This window comes from Crinia signifera, chromosome 1 (assembly GCF_055691185.1).
Source record: "Crinia signifera chromosome 1, ASM5569118v1, whole genome shotgun sequence".
Taxonomy (NCBI): domain Eukaryota; kingdom Metazoa; phylum Chordata; class Amphibia; order Anura; family Myobatrachidae; genus Crinia; species Crinia signifera.
The window spans coordinates 144,148,956-144,172,431 of NC_139217.1; the positions used below are offsets into that span (position 1 = coordinate 144,148,956).

A 23,476-nucleotide genomic window follows, 5' to 3' on the forward strand; every position below is an offset into this window, starting at 1 on the left:
CCCCTAACCTCTGTGCATTACCTCACAAAACCCCATTCATTTAACCATAGCTAGCCATTACACAATCTACACCTGTTGATCATGAGATCCTGCATGAGGGAGGACGGGGGGGGGGATTAAATTATCTGCTATTAAAATGGTTGTTCTCACAGGAAAATCTAGCAATTGTTTTTGCTTCAACCAGACATAAGTTGAGAACACAAAGTAATATTGCAAATCTGGTATTTTTACCATTAAAACCACTGTTTAACTCGGGTTGATTGACTTGGGTTATTTCCCTTTTCTGCATTCACACTGCACCTAGCAATAACTTAGCGCAGAGCTATGCAAAGCCGTCCTCAACGCCGCTCATCTGCTGGTATTACCAGCAGATGAGCGGCTTTCCCAGCGATGACGTGGGAGCGCGCAGCAGCGTTCATCGCCGGGCCATACACACTGGGAGGCTTTGAGCTGAAAGCCGCTCAAACAGGCTGTTTTGAGCGGATTTCAGGTCAAAGTCACCCAGTGTGTATGGGCCTTATATCAATAGGAGCTATTAACTTTACATTCAGTTGTCTTACTATTTAAGTTGCATTTTCCCCCTTGTACAACCTATTTGAAACAGTATTTTAGTGGATTTGGTAAATTATTGTAATTTTCCTTGTACACCACTACAGATATTTGGTAGTGCCATAAGGATAGAATACTAATGTTTTACCCAGACTGACCTACAAATGGTCTCACATCCATTGCCACAGAGGGGATGAAGAGATTACTCCTAACCACAGTCACACAGAGACCACTACACACTTTCTCATACCACATTTTTTATTGTGCAGAATAACCGTTAAAAAGGACACGGAAATGCCAGAGTGTACTAAAAAGTCTTCACTTTTTACATAGATTTTTGTTCTTTGATTGTCTTCACTTATAAGCTTTTTACAGAAAGAATGAAAACAATTAATGCTATATTTCATAAAATCATCAGGACATTTTTATTCTAAAGCCTTTCTATGGTTATACATTTGGAAACTTAATCACCCCAAAATGCAATAGCCTCCAAATTACAGACGGGAGAGGTGGGGAGATATCAGCAATGTAGCTACTAAATGTAAAAAGCGCCAATTTGACTGACCTGGGTTTCCCTTAAAAGCAAACCAAACACTTAATCCAGCAGCTATAGCACCAACATATCACTACATCTCTCTGCAACTCACGGACTATTATACTTGGGTCATAGTTCTTGAGACTATTGAGAGTAGTTGTTCATGTGCAAATATTATAAAGCCATGCACAACATGTACTTGTCCTTTGCAACATTGGGATGACAAAAACAATAGCAGCATCCTAGACGTAGTCATCACTCAATGTGGAAGTTTTAAAGACTATACTTGTGCTATACTTGTAGTGCAACCTAGGGGGTGTATATGTATAAAATGTTCCAGAACGTTTATCCAAGTAGGGGGGAATTCAATTGCAGGTGATAATCCATTTTTGCGTGTAAAAAAGACTAAATCAATTGACCTCGAATGTTAACATACGTTATTCTCCATAGGATTTAGTGGATTCAGTATTGAATCCCGGCGGTCGGGATCCCAGCGTTCAAAATCCCGACAGCCGAAATGCCGACAAGGGGGGGGGGGGGGAAGACGTGGATCGCCCCCCCTTGCGGGCTCGCTGCGCCCGCCACGCAGCGGGCCCGCTGCGCTCGGCACACTAATTTATTCTCCCTCCAGGGGTGTCGTGGACACCCCAGGAGGGAGAAAGTGTCGGCATTTCGGCGGTCGGGAATCCGGCGTCGGGATTCTGAATGCCGGGATTGTAACTGCATCCCGGATTTAGTAGGTTATTTTTTTTGACTCGCAGCAGATTGTAATTTGGGCAAAAGGTAAAAATGACGGGACTATTCTAATCACTGATACATCCTCCATAATTAATAGGGTATTGGAATTTAAGTATGTTTATGTGGGCAATTAATTTTTTTTGGCCGGAAATAAGCAATGGGGGTTACAAATATGGTGCTGGTATATATGGGTGCAGTATGAAAGGGACATGCGTTTTTAAGCTTTCAGGTAGGAGTTAGTTGTTTAATTACTTTAACTGCCACAAATACCTACTAAAAAAGCAATTATCCACCCCCTAAATGTAAGTAATCAATCTAACGTTTCCACGGTTACTTAAAAATGCTTTTAATGAATGGGTAAATTCATCTTTCTAAATCGGACTGCAAAATAAATGGGAGCACAAATACACGCTTTAAGTGAAATAAATAAGTAATATATGTGCAAAAACTTTAAACCTATGAATTCTTTTTTTATCATCTGCAATTGAATTCCCCTCTGTTCCAGGGAAAGTGAGAAGTGAGAGAGAGAAAAGTGTGCTAAAATTGCCCAGCTCAATAGGCTTTGACAAATATCCCTGATAATGCTTTAGCAGCACGAAAGATGGAGGATTCAAAATATATATTTATTTTCAAATAGAAGATCTGGACTTAGGCTTGAAAAGCTACTTAAACCATCTACTGCTGCGAGACACTTTGGTGCAAGAAGTCCAACATTTTCTCATTACAACAAAAACAACAACCTTATTTGGATAGCTGGCAAACAGGAGAAATGCTGTCAAGAGTGTTTTCACTTTGTTTCATAGTAATCTATATAAAAATATTTGTTAGGCTCATACGGTTAGTAAATAATTCACTCTATAAAAAGCAATTCAGCACTAAATATTGCACATTAACATTCTGTCGATATGAATACAATATCAAGAGTCTAGTTCTGAATGTACAAAAGTTTACAATAAATTTGTAACAACTTAATTCAAACACACTGCAATGTCAACAGGAAAAACAAAATGCAGTTTCAGTTCTAAACCCAACAGGAAAAGAAATGTTACGACATGTATATAGTATTCTTATTTTACAAGCAGTTTTCAAAATATAAATTCCTATAGTACAAATCTATTTCCATGTAAATACACAAAATATTTATTAAATAGGCACAGAAGCAAAAGCTGTACAAGGTTAGAGGTCACATTCTATACTGAGAAGCGTTTCCTAAGACAACTGCTGAATAGAAAAAATAGGGATGCGTATTGTGTTAAGTCATTTGCATAAAAATGGGATTTTCTACTGGAGTGTTTCTTCTTCACCTTGGGGTTAACTTGCATACGCAAAATGACAAGGCCTAATAATTAGTCAATGTGATCTTTATAGAGTAAGGAGCCCTTTACAAGAAAACATGAGCATTAAAAGGAAAGAATAAAAAAAAAAAAAAAAAAAAAGTTTAAAACCCACACAAATATTTGCACTAAAAGACATCCTGGTGGAAATTATTAAATGAAATGTTAAAATTAAAGCGATTTTCAAATAATCATTGAGGTCAATTCAATTAGGAGCGAGGGGGAGAGTTGTTCAACTATGTAGAAGCCCTGTCAGCTGGAAGTACCCCCCCTTGTGACTCAATCTCACTCAATACCTGTGGGGTTGCAAATAAAAAGCTATGAATCTAGTGAGATTGTAAAAGCAGCAGATCGCAGCACTGATATACAGTGGCACAACCTAGTCATGCTTAATAGAATTGACCCCTTTCGTTTTATAGATACTGCTAGCAGATGTTCATTCAAGGTCACATTATGCAGTGATTACAGTAGTGTCAGCCCAATTAAAGACCTTTTCTTTGCTTTGTGTGTAAATTGCATAGCTGTGGCACCCTTCGTTTGGGATACCTTTATGGATTTTTACCAGTAATTACACATGCCTCACAAACCATGGTACATTGGCGGAGTGTAGATATTTTTGTCCCTTAATATGTACAACATAAGTACAGTATACTACCTCAGAATTGGATACTCTCAGTGCTCATGATTAGGTAACAGTATGCACAAAACAAGGGCATTAAACTATTCAAAAGGACATGCTTTCATCTATATTAAAACTACCTACCCCAGGCATGTCCAAACTGTGTCCCTCCTGCTGTTGTGAAACTACACATCCCAGCATGCCTTGCCATTGTTTTAGCATTCCATAATATCAAAACTGTGGCAAGGCATGGTGGGACTTGTAGTTTCACAACAGCTGGGGGCCATAGTTTGGACATACCTGAACTATCCAGACCTCCAATGAGAACATAGTAACTGAGTGCCAAGTTAATTTGTCAAAATAGGTGTGAAAATTGGCAAAACCGTTTTATTCATCATAAGGACCTGTAGTGTTACCTTACATAGGAAAGATTATCTATTTTTACACAACATATTTTTTACTTAAATTTATATAACAATGAGAGACACTTGCATGTTTAATAGATATTTTGAACATCTCACAGATCTTGGCACTCAAAAGGTTAGAGTGAATAAAATTAATTTTAAGATGTTAAGAAAAAAAAAAACCCAGGAGAACATTCTAGGATAATGTGAGATTTGAGACAATCTAAGATGAGATCGAAATATGCAGTGACCTACTTAAAGGAGGTTCACTACTCCATAACATATTCCCTAGGCACTACAAATGCATTACATGCATTAGGATTTAGTTTCAGGTAAAGCTGAGGAAGGTGGATTACCCATATAATACACAGGGAGGGTGGCCACAAACTAAAGGTTAGTTTCCGACGTGGACAACCAGTATGTGCTCGGAATGCAATGATTTTCTTGCCATTTCCTGAAAAAGTCTAGTTTTAGCTTTACTTAGAATGTACCTAAAAGCACTGGCAGGTAGCCAGGTTGTCCTTTAATGGCTGAACACCGCTACATTTCCAAGTCCCCTGTAGACTATTGTGCATTGCACGGTGCTAAACTATGCTAATGGGAGATACAATGCCCAAATTTGGGAGTATTTTAGCAAATACCAAGGCTGCTGCCATTGGCTGGCCGTACCTTCAAGTTACACAACATTGTGCATGGCCAAAGCAAGGAATCACAAATATCTGTGAAAGTTAATGAGAATACTGTATAGCAGTCTGTAGTACCCTTCTCTACAATTTCAGCTGAAGTGTATAGCTTTTCTATGTAGTCTCTAAACACACAGAAATCCAGTTCTTTCTTCAAGGGCTTTTTGAGTATCCAAAATCAGATCTTATTAGCATATAGAAATAGTGCATTTATAAAGTCTATAAAAATCCATATTAAATTGACGGGAGCAAGGCAATCATCCATACATTTATACAATGTAAAATGCTAACTGGGTGCTGCCACACTGATCTCAAAGTCCAGCTGTCTCCTTATACACAGTGGGGGCATTGTGTGTGCGCTCACAGCATTCATGATACCTTCACCAGAACCTGGTGACCTTGTAAGTACATACATGCATACATACATTCATTCAAATCACTAAACTGCTAACAGCACAGTGATGCTATTAAGCAGAATGCGGAAATACCCAAGACCGTGTAAATGTTGGAGATCATAGCCGTGAGGTTTATGTAAAAGTTTAGACAAATTCCATAAATAATCTGATAGTTTCACTATAAGGCCATGTAAAAATACAGAACTGCTTTTATCAAAAATTGTATATTTATCCTGCTTTTAAGTAGCAAAAAAAAAAAAAATACCCACATTTGTATGTAGATTGAAAGTAATGTAGTAAAACCTGATAAGGTAAACCCTGGGAAACCTGCAGAGAATAGAGATCAGCAGCTCAGTGCTCGACTTTCACTTGACCTCTGAGCAAGAGCGTCATAAGGTTCTGTGTTCATTAACAGAATTAAAAAAACTTGACCTCTCCCTGAACGTAGCAAATAGACACTTCTTACAAAACAGTTTTGAAGCTACACATTTTTTTTCAAAACAAAGTATTCAATACAAGACACCTGTAGCTGGACAATGTGCAAAAATATCAAGAACGCATTTAGGTCATTTATGTAGTCCGCCGTTTCCAAGTCCCCAAGTAAATGGACGGTTCAACGACCAGTTCAAAGTCGCAATTTTTGTTTTTATATAGAATGCTCACCAGATATAAAATCAGCTGTGTCCTGTACAATTGCCAATTTGAGAGTTTAAACTTCTCCGAGGAATATCTGTAGTGAGACTAAAGTGACGGACCAAGTGTCTACCTATTGCACGGCACACTCCCATATGATGCTTTTGATCGAGATAGTGAGTGGTGAGCATTATCAATGTTTCTAGGGTATGAAGGGTCCATAACTGTTCCGGCTAGCTTTAAGTGACCAGGTTCCCTATGGAATGAAGGTGCATCAGTCATGTACCCCTTTGGCTTTTGATGATATTTCAGCCTGTAGGTGTCGGTCATGCAGTTGTCCACAGAAAAGTATGTAGTAAGTGCAACGGTATCATTTACATGGGGAACTGGATCTAATGCCAAAGGTTGACTCATCTTGGACCTGCAGTCATATATTGAAGATCCAGACAGATTTGGTATAGTCATTTGTAATTCATTACTGTGAAATGCATCATTCTTTGGATAGTAGTCTGCATCAGAGTCTGGTCTTACAAAATCACCATGTAAGTGCCTCTCAGGACCGGCCAAATGAAAATGAGACACTGTTTCCTGGTGAGCAGTAGCTGCTGGTGCAAAATTTTGCTCTGTTCTTGGTATAGCACTTCGGTTGTACTTCTTCAGGGGTAGAGGGGGTGGTAAACTGTCCAAGTCAGTGTTATTTGAATAGCAGTTGTCATCTCTGTTGTAGGAATGATTTTCATCAGGTACAGAACACGGAGTGTTCATGTACTGCACTCTATTGCACTGCAAGTACGTCTGTGAGGAACCGGCAGAAGGCTGCAGCAGAGGATCGCCTAGTTTATTTGTATTCATCCCATTAGCCCGGGATGAATGCTCAAGATGCAAACAGCAATTTGAAGAGCAGGAAGTCAGACGCTGAGAACTTTCCCGCACATCATCTGGTTTGTTCACCTGTAGGTCTTTAATGCTGTAATCTTTGTTACGTGATGAAAGGATTGGTGAGCGCGCCTCTCTCCTAAGTTCTCCAGCTTGCTTCCTATAATAAAAGATCATAAAATATTAATACTTATATCCTCAAACTACAGGCATTTATTACTATAGTCTTGTTACTTTGTAAACTATTATATTGTAATTTGATCACATTGCTATTTCCATTGTTTCCTAAAAACTATCAATATAAACCGTAGTAAATAAAAAGGATATTACCTTTGGCAAGAAGGGCTGTGTGATGAGTCACGTGGAATTGGGGACAGTCTATCTTCACATCTATGACGCTCATACCCATTATATTCTTTGTTGAAGCCTTAAAATTTGAAAAAATAAAGTTTATTAGTCATCAAAACCAGTTAAAAACTTGATGGCTAATCGTATCCATTACGGTGTTGGAAAAGCCTTATTTGCACCCTTGAATTGAAATTGACAATTGCAACATAAAAGTACTTACTACCTAAGAAACAGCAAGTATAAATAACAGCAGGAAATACAGATGGAGCCCCTCTCAACTATCTTCCTTAGGTTGTAGCTCACAATGGCTATCCTATTGTTCTCAGCTGCAGTACAATACATAGATCAATAGAGTAGTGGATTAGCAGAGTAATCTTATTACTCACTTATTCCTATTAAAGGACTAGATGAGGAGGGCTCCATCTGTACATACAAAATATATTATATAATTATCTCCCACTATATATATATATACATATCTCTATACAATCAACAGAGTAGGGAGATTTGGGCATGGCCACACCACAAGTGTTGGGCTGTCCCACCAAAACTGAGACATGAGCTTTTAAATGGCTGGAACAGCCAGCCACATACTTAGCGTAACATGCACTGCAGCAGGTGCTTGGCAATGAGGATTGAGGTGGCAGATAAGTATGGGGCTCTGACCTTAGCCAATACAAAATCAGCCCAATGGGACAGCCATGGCATCAGCACAGCAAGCAGAGAAGCAGCCTGATCCTCATTGGCTGCTGCTGAACAGGAATAATGTTTAAAAGTGACAGCAAATTATGCTTTGGTCACTGCCATCATACATAGGGCTAGATACTCTGAGCTTCAAAAGTGATCAATCAATCAACTCCTACCTGACATTTTTTTTTTCAAACAGACTGACATGGCAGGTAGGAGCTGTATGGCTTTTATCACTCTCTGATTTATCACTTTGAAGCGCACACACACACAGATTTAGGGCTAATTTCTAGACAGACAGTTTAGAAAGTAAGCACGGATCGCTCAGTGTGTACAAGCAATTGCATGATCACCTGATCTCAGTTGTATGCAGTTGAAATCTAGCCAAAATCGCCAATGTTCTCACTGGAGAACCCTGGTCCGCAGATCTCGCAGCACACATCGCTGGTGCATCGCATGCATGCTGAGCAATCTGTGCTTAATCACCTCACTCAGCAAGGAGGCTATGCCTTACACACTTCCAGAATTAGAACGGTGTCCATTTCTATATGTGCTAAAATATTATGAACGTGTGCATTTATTTTCCTTTGAAGTTTTATGAAAGCACACAGTATTAAAATGATTTAAAATAAATACACAGTTTGGTTCCCAAACACTGTGCCGTGGCTCCCTGGGGTGCCTCAGGACACTTGCAGGGGTGTCACGAGCTGGTGGGCCAGCTCCAATTCAAATTATTTATGAACCAGTATTTATGGACAAAACCAGTGCTGGTGGCTGCCAATCATAATATATATATGTGTACAATCAGAAGCAAATAATGTACTTTAAACACATAACTGACCCTAAGCAGCACATATAAACACAACCTACATATCAATTCTGATACTTTAGGGTGCCAGGATTCGAAAGATTAGGAATCCCTGACCTAGGGGATTTCTGCTTGCAATTCTTGTTTCATAAGGACATGCAGAAAATGAAAGCACATGGACACTGCTACAGAGAAAGTCCACAGGCAGATGGCAGCAATGATCCACCAAGAACACTTCATCACATGAGTGGCATGCCTGCAAGTGAGTAATGTTCACAGACACCAGAAGGGTTTGTCTTCAGGATTCCAGTTCATTTAAAAATAGAAGCGTTATTTTTCTCTTTGGCTGACACAGAGAACCATGCATGGCTAAAACCAGCTAGTGATTCAGCTGAGAAGTTTGGCCCAGGGCTCTTTGCAAAACTAAATATGGCAAATGTTCATGTACTGCCCTGTAGAATCATTATAGCATTATAGTCTTAACAGGGGGATAGGACAATGTGCAAGTTTACCAGCTTAGGAACATAAAAACATTACTGTTCAATTTACTGTTATTCTACTTATAAGTGGGACATTCTATGTAAGAGACCTCAACATCACAGCAAGTGGAGAAAGGCCCGGATCCACAACTAAGCACCAATATTAAAGTATAAACAAGTGAACTACATACAAAATGAAAGTTCAATGGGAAGATCCATAATAAAGTATTAAGTTCAGCCACATTCTATTATGGCAATATCGTACAGTGAAACCGGTTTGTCTGCATGCTGCAAATCTCTAGAACATTAAGTAGGAGCTGCAGGGTGTAAAGTGCCAGTCAGTGTCAAACAAGTTAAAATGGTGGGGAAAACATGCTGCACAGCAGGCAAATGGTGTCCATAGGTGTCACAGCACCTTATATTGAGAGACTTCCTTGGAGAACACCCCAAATTATGATGACACTGCATTGTTTAGAAATCTATAGGATTCTATGTAAAACTATTGTAGCATGGAGGGCCAGCCCTCAAAGATACAATTATGTCACTTATTTTTCCAAATAAGCTTTTTCCCCCAATCATTTCTATACCGATATAAGGTTGTTTGGCAGGAATATAGAACACAGCTTACCTTTTAATTGATTTCTGTTGTGTGGCGAGGTAGAGAGAAATCCATTTCCTGGCTGTTGATCACTGAAAAAAAAACAAATTGTAATACTTTAGGATATACAGTATTGTTTACAAGCTCATTTTAGAAAATTTGAATGCAGACATAACCTACCATCTACACAAGACTGGTCTGGATGAACACTTACTAGCCTACAAAGCTTGCACATAAAGCCAGGACATGATCACACAACAAAATAGACCTTGTAGGCAATAACAATACCAGCCTTGCCCCAGTACGATACTTTCAGTTGTGTACCAGTTTTACAGCTGCACTTAACAGATTAGTCACATTTAATAGTCTTCATGTAAGAATCCCACCATGGAGCAGATTTATAAAATATTTGTGGAACATTCACTGAAGACCGCCGAGGCATCAGACATTGTCCTGAGCAACTCCTGTGCGTAGTAGAGAAGTCTGCCTCCCACCCTAGAATCCCCCAGAGGGAAGTCCGCCCTGGAAGGTGGTGGGGTTGCAAGGCTTAGTAGTAGGCCATCTAGCTGCCCAAGGTTGTCTAGACTTTGACTTGGCTGTTTTTGCCAGACCAGTTTTGTCTGCTACAAACCTGTTCTTTCTTGAGGGATGAAAGGTGCAAAAAGTAGTACCTTTTGACTGGTATGTAACACTAGCAGATGGCAAATAAGCCATTTTAGCCTCTGCCAGAGAACCACCGTCTTACTGATTTTCTCTCTGAAGATTACTTCCCCCTGAGAAGGATAATACTTCATGGTAGGTTTGGATTCTACATCTACTTTCCACGAGCATAGCCAAAAGTATATACCTAGCCAGTACAGAGCCCACTGAGGCCTTGGCTGTCAATTGACCAGCATCCATCATTGCTTCAGTGATGTATGCAACATACTCCTTTAATGTGCAACCAGTAGTGGATTCTCCCACAGTTTGCAATCCTCTACCGGGAGTGGATAGCGTGAGACTATCTTTTTAGGCACTGGGAATTTCTTCCCTGGAGTTTTCCAGAATTCTGTTCTGATCTCCATAAAGGTGATGAGAGAGTGGGAACTCCGACCTAATCAGTTTCTGTGATTTAAGCACATAAATTTTCTTTGCCACAGGTGCTGGCTCGTCTTCTTCAGACAGGAGCACTGCACGTATCGCAGTTATTGGTTCTGTAACATTAACCACTTCTGCTTCAGGTTCCCGCTCAGAGGTATATCCCTCATCTTTGGCCTCCCCTACAGAAAACCAAGTAGTGTCAGTCATTAAAGTTGACCGAGAAGAGGACACCTGTTTAGGCCGTTTTGATCCCTGCGCAGTAGCCGAGGGTAGCTTTTGCGTAGCCACGGTCTGAGTTAATGTTTGCATTGTACTAGACAAGGAGTCCACCCACAGTGGAGTTACCTGCATAATAGGTGGGGAGTAGGGGGTGGTGGACCGTTGACTAGCATCAGACTGTCCACCAATGTACCCAATAACTGTGTAAAGGCCACCCATGGACGCTCCTGCTAGGCCTGAGCGGACTGCAGGATTATTACAGGTAGCACATAGGCCATCATGCATAATGTCCTGATCAGATAAGCCCGCTGCGCATGATGTACATGAACGCAGTGTTGGGGAAAGCTGCCTGTTGGCATTCCTGTTTACTAGATATGCCAGCAACAACAGCACTACCAGCCACACGTTAGGCTCTATGCTTCGACAGTGACCCGTAAGTAGTGTGACTAAAAAAATACCACTCCGCAAGTACACCTGGTCCCAGGTGAATACAGTGATAGAAATATATACACAGGAGAAATGCAATATAGTAAAGTCACAACAATCAGTTACACACAGCAGATCGAACAGTACAATCTACTGCATATAGCACTAGGTTAACTACACCATATGTCAGTAGCAGACGAGTGCAGTAAAAACCTGTCAGCAGGTGACTGTTACAGGGGAGTGTACAGCATTGTGAAGATGGCTGCCATTGCTCAGAGGGAGCTGAGGGCAGGAATAAGCAGCTAGTAGGTGGGGGCACTGGTGTGAACCGGGGCCATACTGTCCTGGAAGTAGCGGTGCTACGCTAGGCTGTCCTTCCATCACCTCTGCCTGTGTGTGCCCCTGGAGGTGACAGAGCGGCAGCACTGGAGTCGCTATGACTACCAGTGATATTCGCTCAGTGTAAAAATCAAAAAGTAAAAAATAAACTTGGGATTTCCTGAGGCAATCCCAGAAGAAAACGGCATCTTTTGACCTCTTTCCTAGTGAAACCAACCAAGCCTGAACACCTGCAGGTATTGACAGTCCATCTGTACCATGTGCTATTATCTTCCAAATGAGGCATTTGCATTTAACTTCTTCCGTTTGCAATGTCTAAGAGAACAAAAGTGCTAAACCCAGGTAGTATCACCCAAACCACTTTGTCCTGTGGTTGGGACTCATGACTATTATTGAAAGGGTGGAGGAGTAGGGAAAAAGAAAGAAAAATGTTTAACTAAGGCGCTTTATTTTTTAGTCTGTTTGTCCTGCACATCTGACATGCTTTTACTGTACGAACAACCTCCACAACTGCTGGGAGCAGATTATATGGATCTGTTAATATTAATATAGTTAATATTACTTTTTAGTCTGCCGCAACCTCCATTATTGAGCTGCTAAATGAATGAAAGTTTACTTTGTTACACCATTTACTAAAGCCTTAGACTGTTTAAAATATACCATATTTTTTTTATCAATTCAACAAAATTGGTGGCCTAGGAAAAGCAGTAAACATACTAATTCTATTTAGATGTTAGGGTGGGAGACCCTGGACAACCCCACAGTGGGATCCTCCAATCTCTACAGTTGTGAAGCAATTAAACTCCATTCTTAAGGCCCCCATACATTAGTCAGACTTGTCCTAGGAACAAGTCGGACCCGATTTCCCCCTGCAGCTCCCCGGGAGGGGAACACACGATTAGGCACTTGATGTGCCAAGTTTTGCAATTTATCAGATGCAACTCCCGGGCAGGGTGAGCTGACAAATAGTCAGCAGGCGGGGGACGCCGGTGAGCCGGGTATGGAGAGAGGCTGGCAGCAGACACATAGGCAGAGGGTGGGAGGGGGACGCCGGTGAACCGGCGAGGGTAACAGGTCACTCATTCAGGAGAGAAAACAATAGGAGTGGGGTGGTGCGCTATCAATAGCAGCTGGCACTAGGGTTGTCAGACCCAAAAATATGTAAAAGTTAATCAAAAGAGGATGTGCCAGCGCTAGCTGTTTCCAATAATTTAAAACAAGACGGTTCTCAACAGTTAATTTATTTAATAACACAAATGATGTACATCTATCACATAATAAATGATAAATGAATTCTTGGAGTATTCAAATTAGAAGTGAAAGATATAAATGATGAATGTTATCATCCTTTGTTATCTTCTGGATATGAGAGTCCAGTGATGGTGACAACAAATGTCCTTGATTGCCCTATGTTTGCAAGGGCTCAGGCCTCCCGATTTGGCATACTAGTTTTTCTCCTTGCGGCTGGAATTAGGGAAAATGCAGGTATCCCAAATATGCAAATGTCCAGTTTTAAATTGGAGTTGAAACATCGGTGGGGGGAAGGACAGGTCACAATAAGGATGGATGAATCCAAGGCAATTGGGTCAGCTCAACGCGTTTCCCCGGATGTTTGCGTCCGGCTTCTTCAGGAGCACTCATACAGGGCCAGATGCACTAATGTTGCCCATACACTTGTGAGACATTGCATGCAATCATTCGATTTCGACCTGGCCGATAAATTGACTGATTGTATGCACAAAATGTGTACCATTCGACGCAATGCGGTCGAATGTCTGGTCTCAAGGTCTTATGTGCTGCACATAATATTTATCGAATTGCAGGAGCAATCACTTTTTTTAACCACATGCGGCGCTCGAATGCAATCCGCTGGTGGGGGCAAAGGGAACGCTTTTTCAGCAGCGTAGGGATGGGAAGGGGGGGCCAGAGGGACCACTGAATGCATGGGAGATGGCGAGCACAGGGTGGCGTTGTAGCTGTAGCAGCAAGAGTCAGTCAGCGGTGGCGGCAGAAGTGTTTAAAACACTGGGCAACACTCTGATTGGCTGAGATAGCTCAGCCAATCAGAGGGCTGCCCAGTGTTTTAAACACTTCTGCCGCCACCGCGGACTGACCCCCGCTAGTGCTACTTCTTGCGCTACACAACTCAGCCCTCTGCCAGCGCCATCGGGTGCTGTGAAGGGGGCACTTTAGCACCACAAGATGAGATCGGGTTCGATGGACATCGCACTTCGATGTTGCATTGAATCCGATCACAGAAGTGTATGGGCAGCATTAGTGATGCACAAAAGTAATAAAATGGAGTGATAAACAGCCAGCCAATCAGCTCCTACCTGCCATGTCAGACTGTTCGAAAAATATGTGTTATTATACACTTTGTATGATTGCACAGCTAGCCTCGGGAGATATTGCTTCTGTTCGGTACACACTATGCAATTCCTATGTAGTTAATAGTGACTAATTAGTTCTCAGTCCTACTCGCAATTTTTGCACTATATTTTCTAGTGCTTTCAAATTACCCAGGAAGATTTTAGTGTGCATTTTCAGGTTTATTGTCACCCCTCAATAGTAGTTCTCCCTGCGCTTCTTAGTCCCCCTAGTAATCGGTGGTTTTTAATTGTCACGCCGTCCCTCAGTTTTTATAATGCGGCTGTTTCGCTATTTGCAGGGCTAATCTCAGCCACACTATTTCAATACTGCCTACAATCATACACATATCTAAGGTTATTGCAGCCACATTACACAATTTTTCACAGAGACAGTGGCCCTAAGAGCCAACGATCGTTTCACCAAACTGCTTTATCAAGGCATCATTTCCGGCTCTGTATGGAGCCGGAAACGGTGTGCCGTCGACAGTGACTAGGTCGGCACCTAAGAATGGTCAACAATGACAAAATGTTGAAACAAGCTTTAGGTCAACATTGACATAAATTCACTTTTTTTAAACGGTGGTTTTTCATACTTCACTATCCAAGTGGGCATAGAGTGAGAACATAAGTGTGCCAAATGCAGCAAGCAATGCAAGGGGACGCAGTACACTTGTCAACATAGACACCAAAAAAACATGTCAATGTTGACCTAGGGTAGGGCGACCATTCTTAGGTGTCGACCTAGTGACTGTAGGCCTAATCAATGCCTATAGTCTATACCGTAACCGCCAGAAACGATATAGGGAGAATTCAATTGTTGAAGAGCAAAGCGTACATTTTATGCACTTTACGCCAATGTTTCTCCGGTAAAAAAAATAAAATTAGGTAGCCCGATACAATAAATAAAATTTTCTCACAAAAAACACAGGTTCAGTGAAACCTGTGCGTTTTCATGAAAAACTTTGGCTTTGACTGCCAGAGGCAGGAGAAGCATAATTCCCGACAAACAGTAGCTTGCGTTGTCTTTTCAAGGATACAAATTACCCATGATCAATAACTGCATACTTCCCCATAGTCAGATTTGGCTACACTGCAGGCAGATCTGAAGATGAATGATGCACAAGTGTGAGCAATAGTGCACGCACACTAGACCTGGGCTGGCCAAACCGTTCCTTGAATTTCAGACCACCTAGCTGGTGCACAGGTGTAGTCATTGCTCCCACATTTTCATGTGCTGCATTCATTCTTAACATACACACAGTCAGCCTGGGAAGCACAAACAGTTTGTAGATCACAAGGACTGGTTTGGCCACCCGTGCACTAGACTATAGGACGTTCCAATTTGGCTGAAAACTTCCCATCTTGAGTGGAGGGCTGTAAGAGCTAAACTATAGAATGCTATTCAGGAATTCCTAACCACTGAATACATTTTTTATTTTTATTTTAATTTGGCAGTTTTTTTTAACCATTTGCAGCTGAGGACTTTTGCACAAAAGGTGGGTAATAAGCATTCTAAAAGTTACATACACACCAGGCGACTTTCAGGTGAAAATTGCTCAAAACGGCTTTTGAGAGATTTTCACCTGAAACTAGTCTAGTGTGTATGTGCCTTTAAAATGCTTATTACCCACCACAAGCCAAGAAAGATAAGCCATCCATGCTTTTTTTTCCCCCTTAAAAAAATAAAATAAAAGCAACTAATTTGTTTAGCCAAAAGATCTGGGGGACTCACAATGCTGCGAAATTCACCGCTAATAAGGACCTTAATGCGAACAAAAGCTGCAGTAAGGTGCCACTCCCTGTATAATGATCAGTAGAGGAATAGATAGTTTGTATACAATTTGCACTGTATAAAATCTGCTCTATGCTCTGCATTGTACCCAACACACACTATACCCTGCACTATATACAATCTGCTCTATTTATTTACAGTTTCTAATATAGCGCACACATACACCTGCTCTACATGTGACCATCACTCTATCCAACCCAAACTATATACACGACGGATACTGTATCCAAACCACACCATATCCCACGCCCTGTGTGCAGCTGCAGTGGAATGTGAATAAGTGGCACTGTGTGAAGTAATGTGAACAGACACTACTGTGTGGTGTAATGTGAATTAGCATATCTACAAGCAATTAACCAGAGTGCTACAACCTCACAATACTATAAATCACCTATTGAGGATTTCTTGGGTCAGGAAACTTGAGTGGGTACTCAGTTTAATATTTTCGCATTGGTAAAAAAAAAACAAAAAAAAAACAACCCACAGATCATTAGATCCCTGAATATTCAATTGCATCTTTTTCACAATGCTGTTTGCCTAACAAAGAAACAAAATGATGTTTCTACCATGAGACAATTAAGCTCTAAACATCTATGTGAAACCTTATTATAATAAAATGCGATACACGTGCCCTTTTGCCAAATTGCACCCCGTTACATTTCAATCTATATGGACAAAAAAAGCTCACTCCCTTGGGGTTGGGAAGGCCAGGTGAACTCAGACATATTTAGCAGCAATCAAATACAAGGTAAAACCAAGCCTTGTAAATGACAGACACTTAAAACAAAAAAATAAAGCCCCAGTTCGACTGGCATCCTGCACCTCCAGCAAACTTGGACCGTATTCAAAAGGACTCCAACATTGATAATCAGTCAATGGGCAGTATTCAACGTGAAAAATTCTCCGTGCATGGCGAGAGATTTTTACTCTCGCCATGCACTCGCCCTGTTCCGGAGGGATCGCTGCCTCTCCTGCTCCCACTATTCAATATGGTTAAGACTCGCCGCGAGTCTTAACCCCTGCAGCGGACGAGCGTCTGCGGCAGGGAGCCGGGGGCAGCCAGGGAGATTAAAGTCTCCCTGGCTGCCCCAGAACATATGTGGAGGGGAGGTGGGCTCCCCGGGACCCAGGCAGCACAAGCTGCCCCCTCCCCCCTATAGCCAGCGTGGGACCCAGTATTCACTGCACCCGATCGTGCATATGTAATGATCGGATGCAGTGAATATATGAATATCTAATGAGCGGCTCGAGAGCTCCGGCCCCCTGCTGGCTGCTCTGTGTAAAAAAAAAAAAAAAAAAACACCTTTTAGTTTAAAAGTTCACATTCCAGTTCTCCATGAAAAGATGGAGAATTGCTACACGAAGAGACACAGCGAAAATCACTTAAAAAGACGGCGAAAATATCACATTGAATAGGGTGGTTCACTTTTGGAGAGCAAAATGCTCCTTCCAACGCGAAAACAGCACAAACTCGCCATAAAACAAGGCAAATTTTTCTCATTGAATACTGGCCAATGTAACAGCTATGAAAACTTTAATGCAACAAGCTAGCGAGAGACTACGCACAAGTGTAATAGACTTTGCTTACCTGGTCAGATTTGCTTCTTGAAGACCTTTCATATCAGCAAAGCTAGTGCCTTCAATTACTGGAGAATCTAGATTGCTTGACCCACTGCTGATGTGGTCACTGCTTTCATATCCAGACTCCGCCCTCTGCCAGCTGTCAAGGTGGTACATCTTGGACTCTGGAATAAATTTATTCCTTTCCATCTGACCTTTCCCAACAGACTCCAAAGAACTCCTGCTGCCAGATTCCTGTTTTATCTCATCCTCATAAATGGTCATCAGGACTTTTCTCTTAGGACTCTCTTTGGAGCAGTGATTAAGGCTTTGATCCTTGACTGTTTGATGTTTACCATTAGAGTTTGCTAAATGCCGTGGGCTGGATTGGCTTTTCTCATTTTCAGTAAAGATGCTATCCACGTTAAGAGTCTCTCGCATAGGCCGCCAGGGTTTTTTGCTTCTACCATTTCCCTTTTCTCTGTATTCGAGACTGCTATCTGTATCGTAGCCGGTTACGATATGGTTCTTCCCTCTGGATAATTGCTTAGGCTCAGGAACTGCAGTATGGCCTGTACTGGATGATGACGACATTTGCTTTGACTGCTGCTCCTGTCTCTGTTGCCTATAAGCACCTTTCCCTTGACTGCTGAAGAAGTGAGGATCGGGATACTGCCTAAAGCCATTAGCACGTGAAGGAGACAACGATTTCGGCTGTGTACTTGAAAAGGACTTTGAATGGAATGCCACACCTCCAGATGATGGTTCTTAAAAGAAAAAAAAAAAGTTTACGATTTCATAAATAACCTTTCTAAAAGGATTTGAAAAACTATGATGTAATTTCCTTAAAATGAAATTAACCCCTTACTGCAATGCACTGATAAATCACATTTATAGTTGCTTTAGAGAACCCAAATAGTACTCTTCCCCTCAATGTTGGATGCCCAAGTTGGTGACAGATTAAGTGTACTCAATTCGGGATCCCGACTGTTATAACGTTCCGACAGTAAAAAGCACTGGGCCGTTTTGGTTTGATCCGACAGTAGAAATGTAATGTTCAGTCTGTAGAGTGTTGGAAAGTCCGTGGATCGCCTCGGATTGTCGAAAAATAGTCAGCAATTCGACAATCCACGGCTGATTCCGAAAAACCATATCAAACTTTAAAAGGTCGGATCGGACACCCTTCAATGCTGCCATTAACGGCAGCATTCAATAGGGGAGTGAACCCCCAGATTGACTAAGGGGTCAATCCTAGTAGCCCCGAAGGTTGTGGATGTTTCGCAAGTGCGAATCACGACACTTTACGGCTTTAGAGGTGCAAGCAATTTTCAGCTAATTCGGCCTGCGAAGGGTGCGAGTCAGGCTTAAGTCGGGTGCCTTTTTCAGCATTAGAACAGCACCAGAAGGGCTGTTCTAATTCTCTCTTAGAAAATCACAAGGCATCAATGTGTTTTAAGGCAGGGTTTTCCAAACTGTGCTCATGGCAAACCAAAGCTTTATTCAAGTAGAACCAGAAACCCAGTGAACAGCAAGAAGAATTATACTAGTAAAGTCCACTCAGAGTTCAGCAAAAAGACCTTTCCACCTGCGCTATGTTTCCAACAGCCCTGGCCCCAGCAATGACAACTGTAGCAGGGAACACTGGGGTAAATGTATTATCCAGCTATTAGGGGAATATATACGCTATCCCCGTGCGTTGTGGCAGGGAATATCGCTTCCGTTGATGCAGGACACAGACGATGCAGGCTTTTAACAGGCGGTGCTACAGGGGAGGAGGCTTAGCAGATATGCTGTATTTTAAAGAGTGTGCCTGGGTCTTAACCGATGTAGGGCGGTTTTCAATGTCAGGGTCACGGCAGTCGAGCTTGCTCGACCGCCGTGACCCAGTCCCGTTCTCTGTCAGCTCGACCGAGAACACGCAAGCGGGATTCAATGTCCCGCCTGCCGGGGAGCGAAAAGGGGGCGTGGCCACGAGTTGCGGCCGGGTAGAGGCGAGCTGCAGTCGGCAGCTCGTCACTTCCCGATTGTTCTCGGCAGAACGAGCCCGACCGCTTGGGATGTCGGGCTCTTTCTGCCGAGATACCCTGCTCAATGCTGTCGGGGAAGACAGCATTGAATAGGGCCCAGCGGGCATCTCCCCGGTGGGAGGTGCTCGCCGGAGATTGAATATCCCCCGTACTATGCAGCGATGTCGTTCCTTATGGAGCCCCGCCGTGGATCGCCAGCTTTTTCTGGCGCTGCGGGTCTCCAGCCTTCTAATGTTTCACCCAATTGCTGCTCTTCGGAGTCTTCAAATTAAAACAGCGCCTGCGCTGGGTATAAAGCATCCCATGCGAACATTACCCCGGACATGCATTCTTTTAATTTGAGGACGCCAAGACCAGCGCTAAACATTAAAAACTGCACATGCCCCGAGGACACAGGGCTATACATGAAAAACGGCAAATGCCCAGTACAACAGCGCAGGGAGGAGCGCAAAGCCGTTATGGGAGGATGCGTATCCCCATCGGGTGGGGATAACGCACTCCCATGACGATTACATCATTTTTCATACATGCAGGTGATGTGCGGGCCCGCTTCACCCCGATAAAGTTTTCCTGCTGGTTCGGTCTGCATCCTCCCTTTTGATTGTGGTCCCTGATGTGACACTTTTCAGAGAGAAAGGTAGAGGGGCTTATCTGAAAGGAACATTCCTTTCCTTTTCCTGCCATGTGCTTCTGAAATGCTCCTATGCTGAACCTCTGCAAACTTCAATTTAAGAAGACAGAACTTGGGCCATAGGTTAACCCTTTACTTTCTTACTCCACTGCAGGCAAGTGCTAAAAGGGCCCTGTTCTCCTTTACAAGACTAGACCAGGTTTTCAGGATATTCATGGACAGATGACGTGAGCACACCATTTGTGCCCAGACACAATAAAATGAAGCGCTCGAATTTAAGAAAATGAAATGCCAAGTATATATTGTGAACACAGACATACACTATTACCTTTTGGTCTGGCGAGTTCTTTCCTCTGGGTTTTATCCACAATTCTTCTGTGAGATGAGGATGATACGGAAGAGGATGATGCAGACACGCTTTTTAGGTCATTCGCCCTTTGGGCACATTCTCGTGACAAGTCCTTTATCTTTTCCTGATGATCATTGCGACCTAGTTTAACTTAATACGAAAATAAATAAATAAACATATTTCCTCCCTGTTCCGGAGAGCTCTCCTTAAACAGTTACAAGGTGGTTCATTAGGACTCTAATCTCATATAAAGTATGATTACATAAAAGTATTGTGAAAATACGAAGACATCTGTCGCACCTTATAAAGATACAAATATATTTAGTCAGAATGAAAGTGTAACCTACCAGGCCCTCGTCCAGCACTTGATTGAACTCCCCGATTAAATCCAGACTCCTCCGTTTGATATTTGTAACCACTGTTTTGATAGACATGTTCTTCAAAGTCGCGATCTCTATTGTACTCTGGCTTTTTTGAGGTTGATGAAATCCGATCATTTGCTTTGGAAACATTAAAGAAAGGTTAAAGTTAATTTTATGACATTCATGTTAGAAACTTGTGTCTACGAAGTAACCAACTATATAGGTCTATAAAGCAAAATCTTTGAAGAGGTCACTGCATAAAACACCAAAAGCCGCCATTTCCAGGCCCTATCACCGTTATGCTAAGCCTTTTCCTTCAATTGTTGTCCCTTCACCAATATAAAAGTAACACTACACACCTGTGTCCGCATTGTTGAAAATCCTCTTGTAGTGCGACCAGTGCAGGACTTGCCTGAGAGCGTCGTCTGTAGTCACTGATGTGCCATCTGGATTTGCATAAAACAGTAACAAGGGCTGGTAATGACACCGAATGCACTTTGTGACCACATCTTTCCATTTCGTCCCAACCTGAATAACCAAGGAAACAGAACTCATGTCAAGAGATCGAATGTTTAGAAAAGATGCTCCAATTAGTGCTGCCGGCAGTACACAATATGCAAAAAGCCATTTAGTTTGGGTCTTATAACTCCCTGTAGAGAATAAAAAACATATGTATTATGCTAAAGCAGTTGATTCAAGTGGAAGGCATTTGTTTTCTTGTCATTCCATTAGTGTGTACGCTGTTCAGTGGAGCAGAAGTAGAAAATAAGCTCTTATTCCAAAACACTCACAACTACAGCTCCTTAGAAATTTCACGCTAAGTCAGTCTGCTCACAATGACTACATATTCATGGCATAGAAAAAAGGACCCAAGAACGTGGGTTACAACAGATTTAAGAAAAAATTAAATCATAATTATCCATGATTTGCATAATTATAATCCTTCAAAAGAACATTACAAAACAATTCACACAAATAAGCTTTAAGAAGTATAACCTACGTCAAACAAATCCCCAAAATTGTGCATAAAAAGAACACAAAATGGTGTTGATTGAAAGAATGACAGTCAATAGAGAGACAGGTTTCTGCAGATCTAGCAAGCCTGGAGAAGTGATAAAGTTGTCGGTGATAACGCACCAGCCGATCAGCTCTTAACTAGCATTTTTCAAATTTAGCATGTGACTTGACAGTAAGGAGCTGATTGGCTGCTGCGTTAGCACATCACCATGCTTAATAAATCTGCTAATATATTTTTGTTGTTTTAACCCCAATCCAGAAAGTCATGCAGCAAAATGTTTGGGTTAACTTATTGACCCTGTTGACATACTGGGGTATATTCAATGCGGGCGGTGAGGGGGTTTGTACGGCGAGGATGGCTTGTTTTGACAAGGATCGATGAAAACACTATCCTCACGGTCAAACCCCCTCACCATATTCAATATTCCGGCAAAATCCTCACCAGAGGACCGCGAGAATTCCCTCAAACGGCGGCGCCTGCTGCATTTTGTGGTGAGCCCCGCCTTTTCCCACCCTTGGTGAAAAAAAAAAAAAAAGACAGCATTGAATACTCTGACAGCAAGCTATCGGCGCTGCTTGCCGTATAGCTCGCCGCCTGCATTAAATATACCCCACTGCGTACTGTCTATGCCATCCAGATGTAGTGTTCCCGATTTTTAAAAGGGCAAAATGCGCCCTGCCCCTCTCGCAGTGCCTCGCTAAAACAGCCTCACAGGGAAGCCCAGCGTCGCCGCAGACGGAAATGCCCAGCGCTTCCCCGGCAGCACAGTGGCTTCGGAGGGGCCAGGCCCGACCTCTTTGATGACGGCGGCGGCCCGGGCACGCCCCCGTTGATGACGGCGGCTGCAGTCTGGGCACACCCCCAGCTGTGACGGCAGCGTGTCCGGTCTGCCCCCCGGCGCCCTGTCCGCTGTCACTCCTAGAGTGAACACTACAGATACCATATAAACATCTCAATTATAGAAAAGGTAGGAAGCAAATGCACACCAAAAATAAACAGGAATCTCAAGTACACAGGTCAGAGTAAACCTCTTTTGCAAATGTCAGCACTGCATTCTGGAGTTGTACACTAGCAGTGAAGCAAACAAAGCGTGAATACAATGCAGGATATCTAAGTACATCTCAAAAGCTTTGGTTTTGAGAATACACGTTTTAGAAGGTGAAAAAAAAAAGAAGGAGCTTACCTCTTTCACAGAAGCATCATCAAACAAAATCCATCGGGCACTTTTAGTATGATAGGCAAAGGCACAATAGTGATGGCTAGTATAGCAGATCATACCAACAAGGTAAAGTCTACTCTCTTTTGCTTGTTCATCAGTCACTCTGAAAAACAACTGGGGTGGGGGATGGAATTCATTAGATTTTGTAAAAAAAAAAAGTTGAAATATGAATGATTCTAATACATACAATAACACAAAAGATGTATTTAAAATTCAAGCTAACATTTTATTTTTTACTTCAAATTACAATACATACAGTAGCCATGTGACACTAGAAACTGTTTGTAGCGTTGCCACTAGCATTTTTACTTGTCAGTGCTTATTGGAACATTACTTATAAATAGTTCAACACTCTGGTCACTCACATGTAACATAAGTAGTGGAAGCAAATGCCATTTC

General features: G+C 42.1%; 1 protein-coding gene across 3 annotated transcripts in view; it reads right to left on the minus strand.

Annotated features, from left to right (window-relative positions):
- Nucleotides 1–789: 789 nt before the first annotated feature.
- Nucleotides 790–23,476, minus strand: part of USP53 (ubiquitin specific peptidase 53) — an 84,537-nt gene continuing 61,850 nt past the window's right edge. For all 3 annotated transcript variants that reach the window (XM_083174456.1, XM_083174455.1, XM_083174457.1), the window contains exons 8-15: nucleotides 23,042–23,191; nucleotides 21,200–21,368; nucleotides 20,826–20,978; nucleotides 20,458–20,628; nucleotides 17,500–18,238; nucleotides 9,717–9,778; nucleotides 7,097–7,193; nucleotides 790–6,926 (exon numbers count right to left, since the gene is read on the minus strand). In XM_083174456.1, coding sequence (XP_083030582.1) covers nucleotides 6,020–6,926; nucleotides 7,097–7,193; nucleotides 9,717–9,778; nucleotides 17,500–18,238; nucleotides 20,458–20,628; nucleotides 20,826–20,978; nucleotides 21,200–21,368; nucleotides 23,042–23,191 — 2,448 coding nt within the window. In that variant the 3' untranslated portion in view covers nucleotides 790–6,019. The remainder of the gene's footprint in view (nucleotides 6,927–7,096; nucleotides 7,194–9,716; nucleotides 9,779–17,499; nucleotides 18,239–20,457; nucleotides 20,629–20,825; nucleotides 20,979–21,199; nucleotides 21,369–23,041; nucleotides 23,192–23,476) is intronic.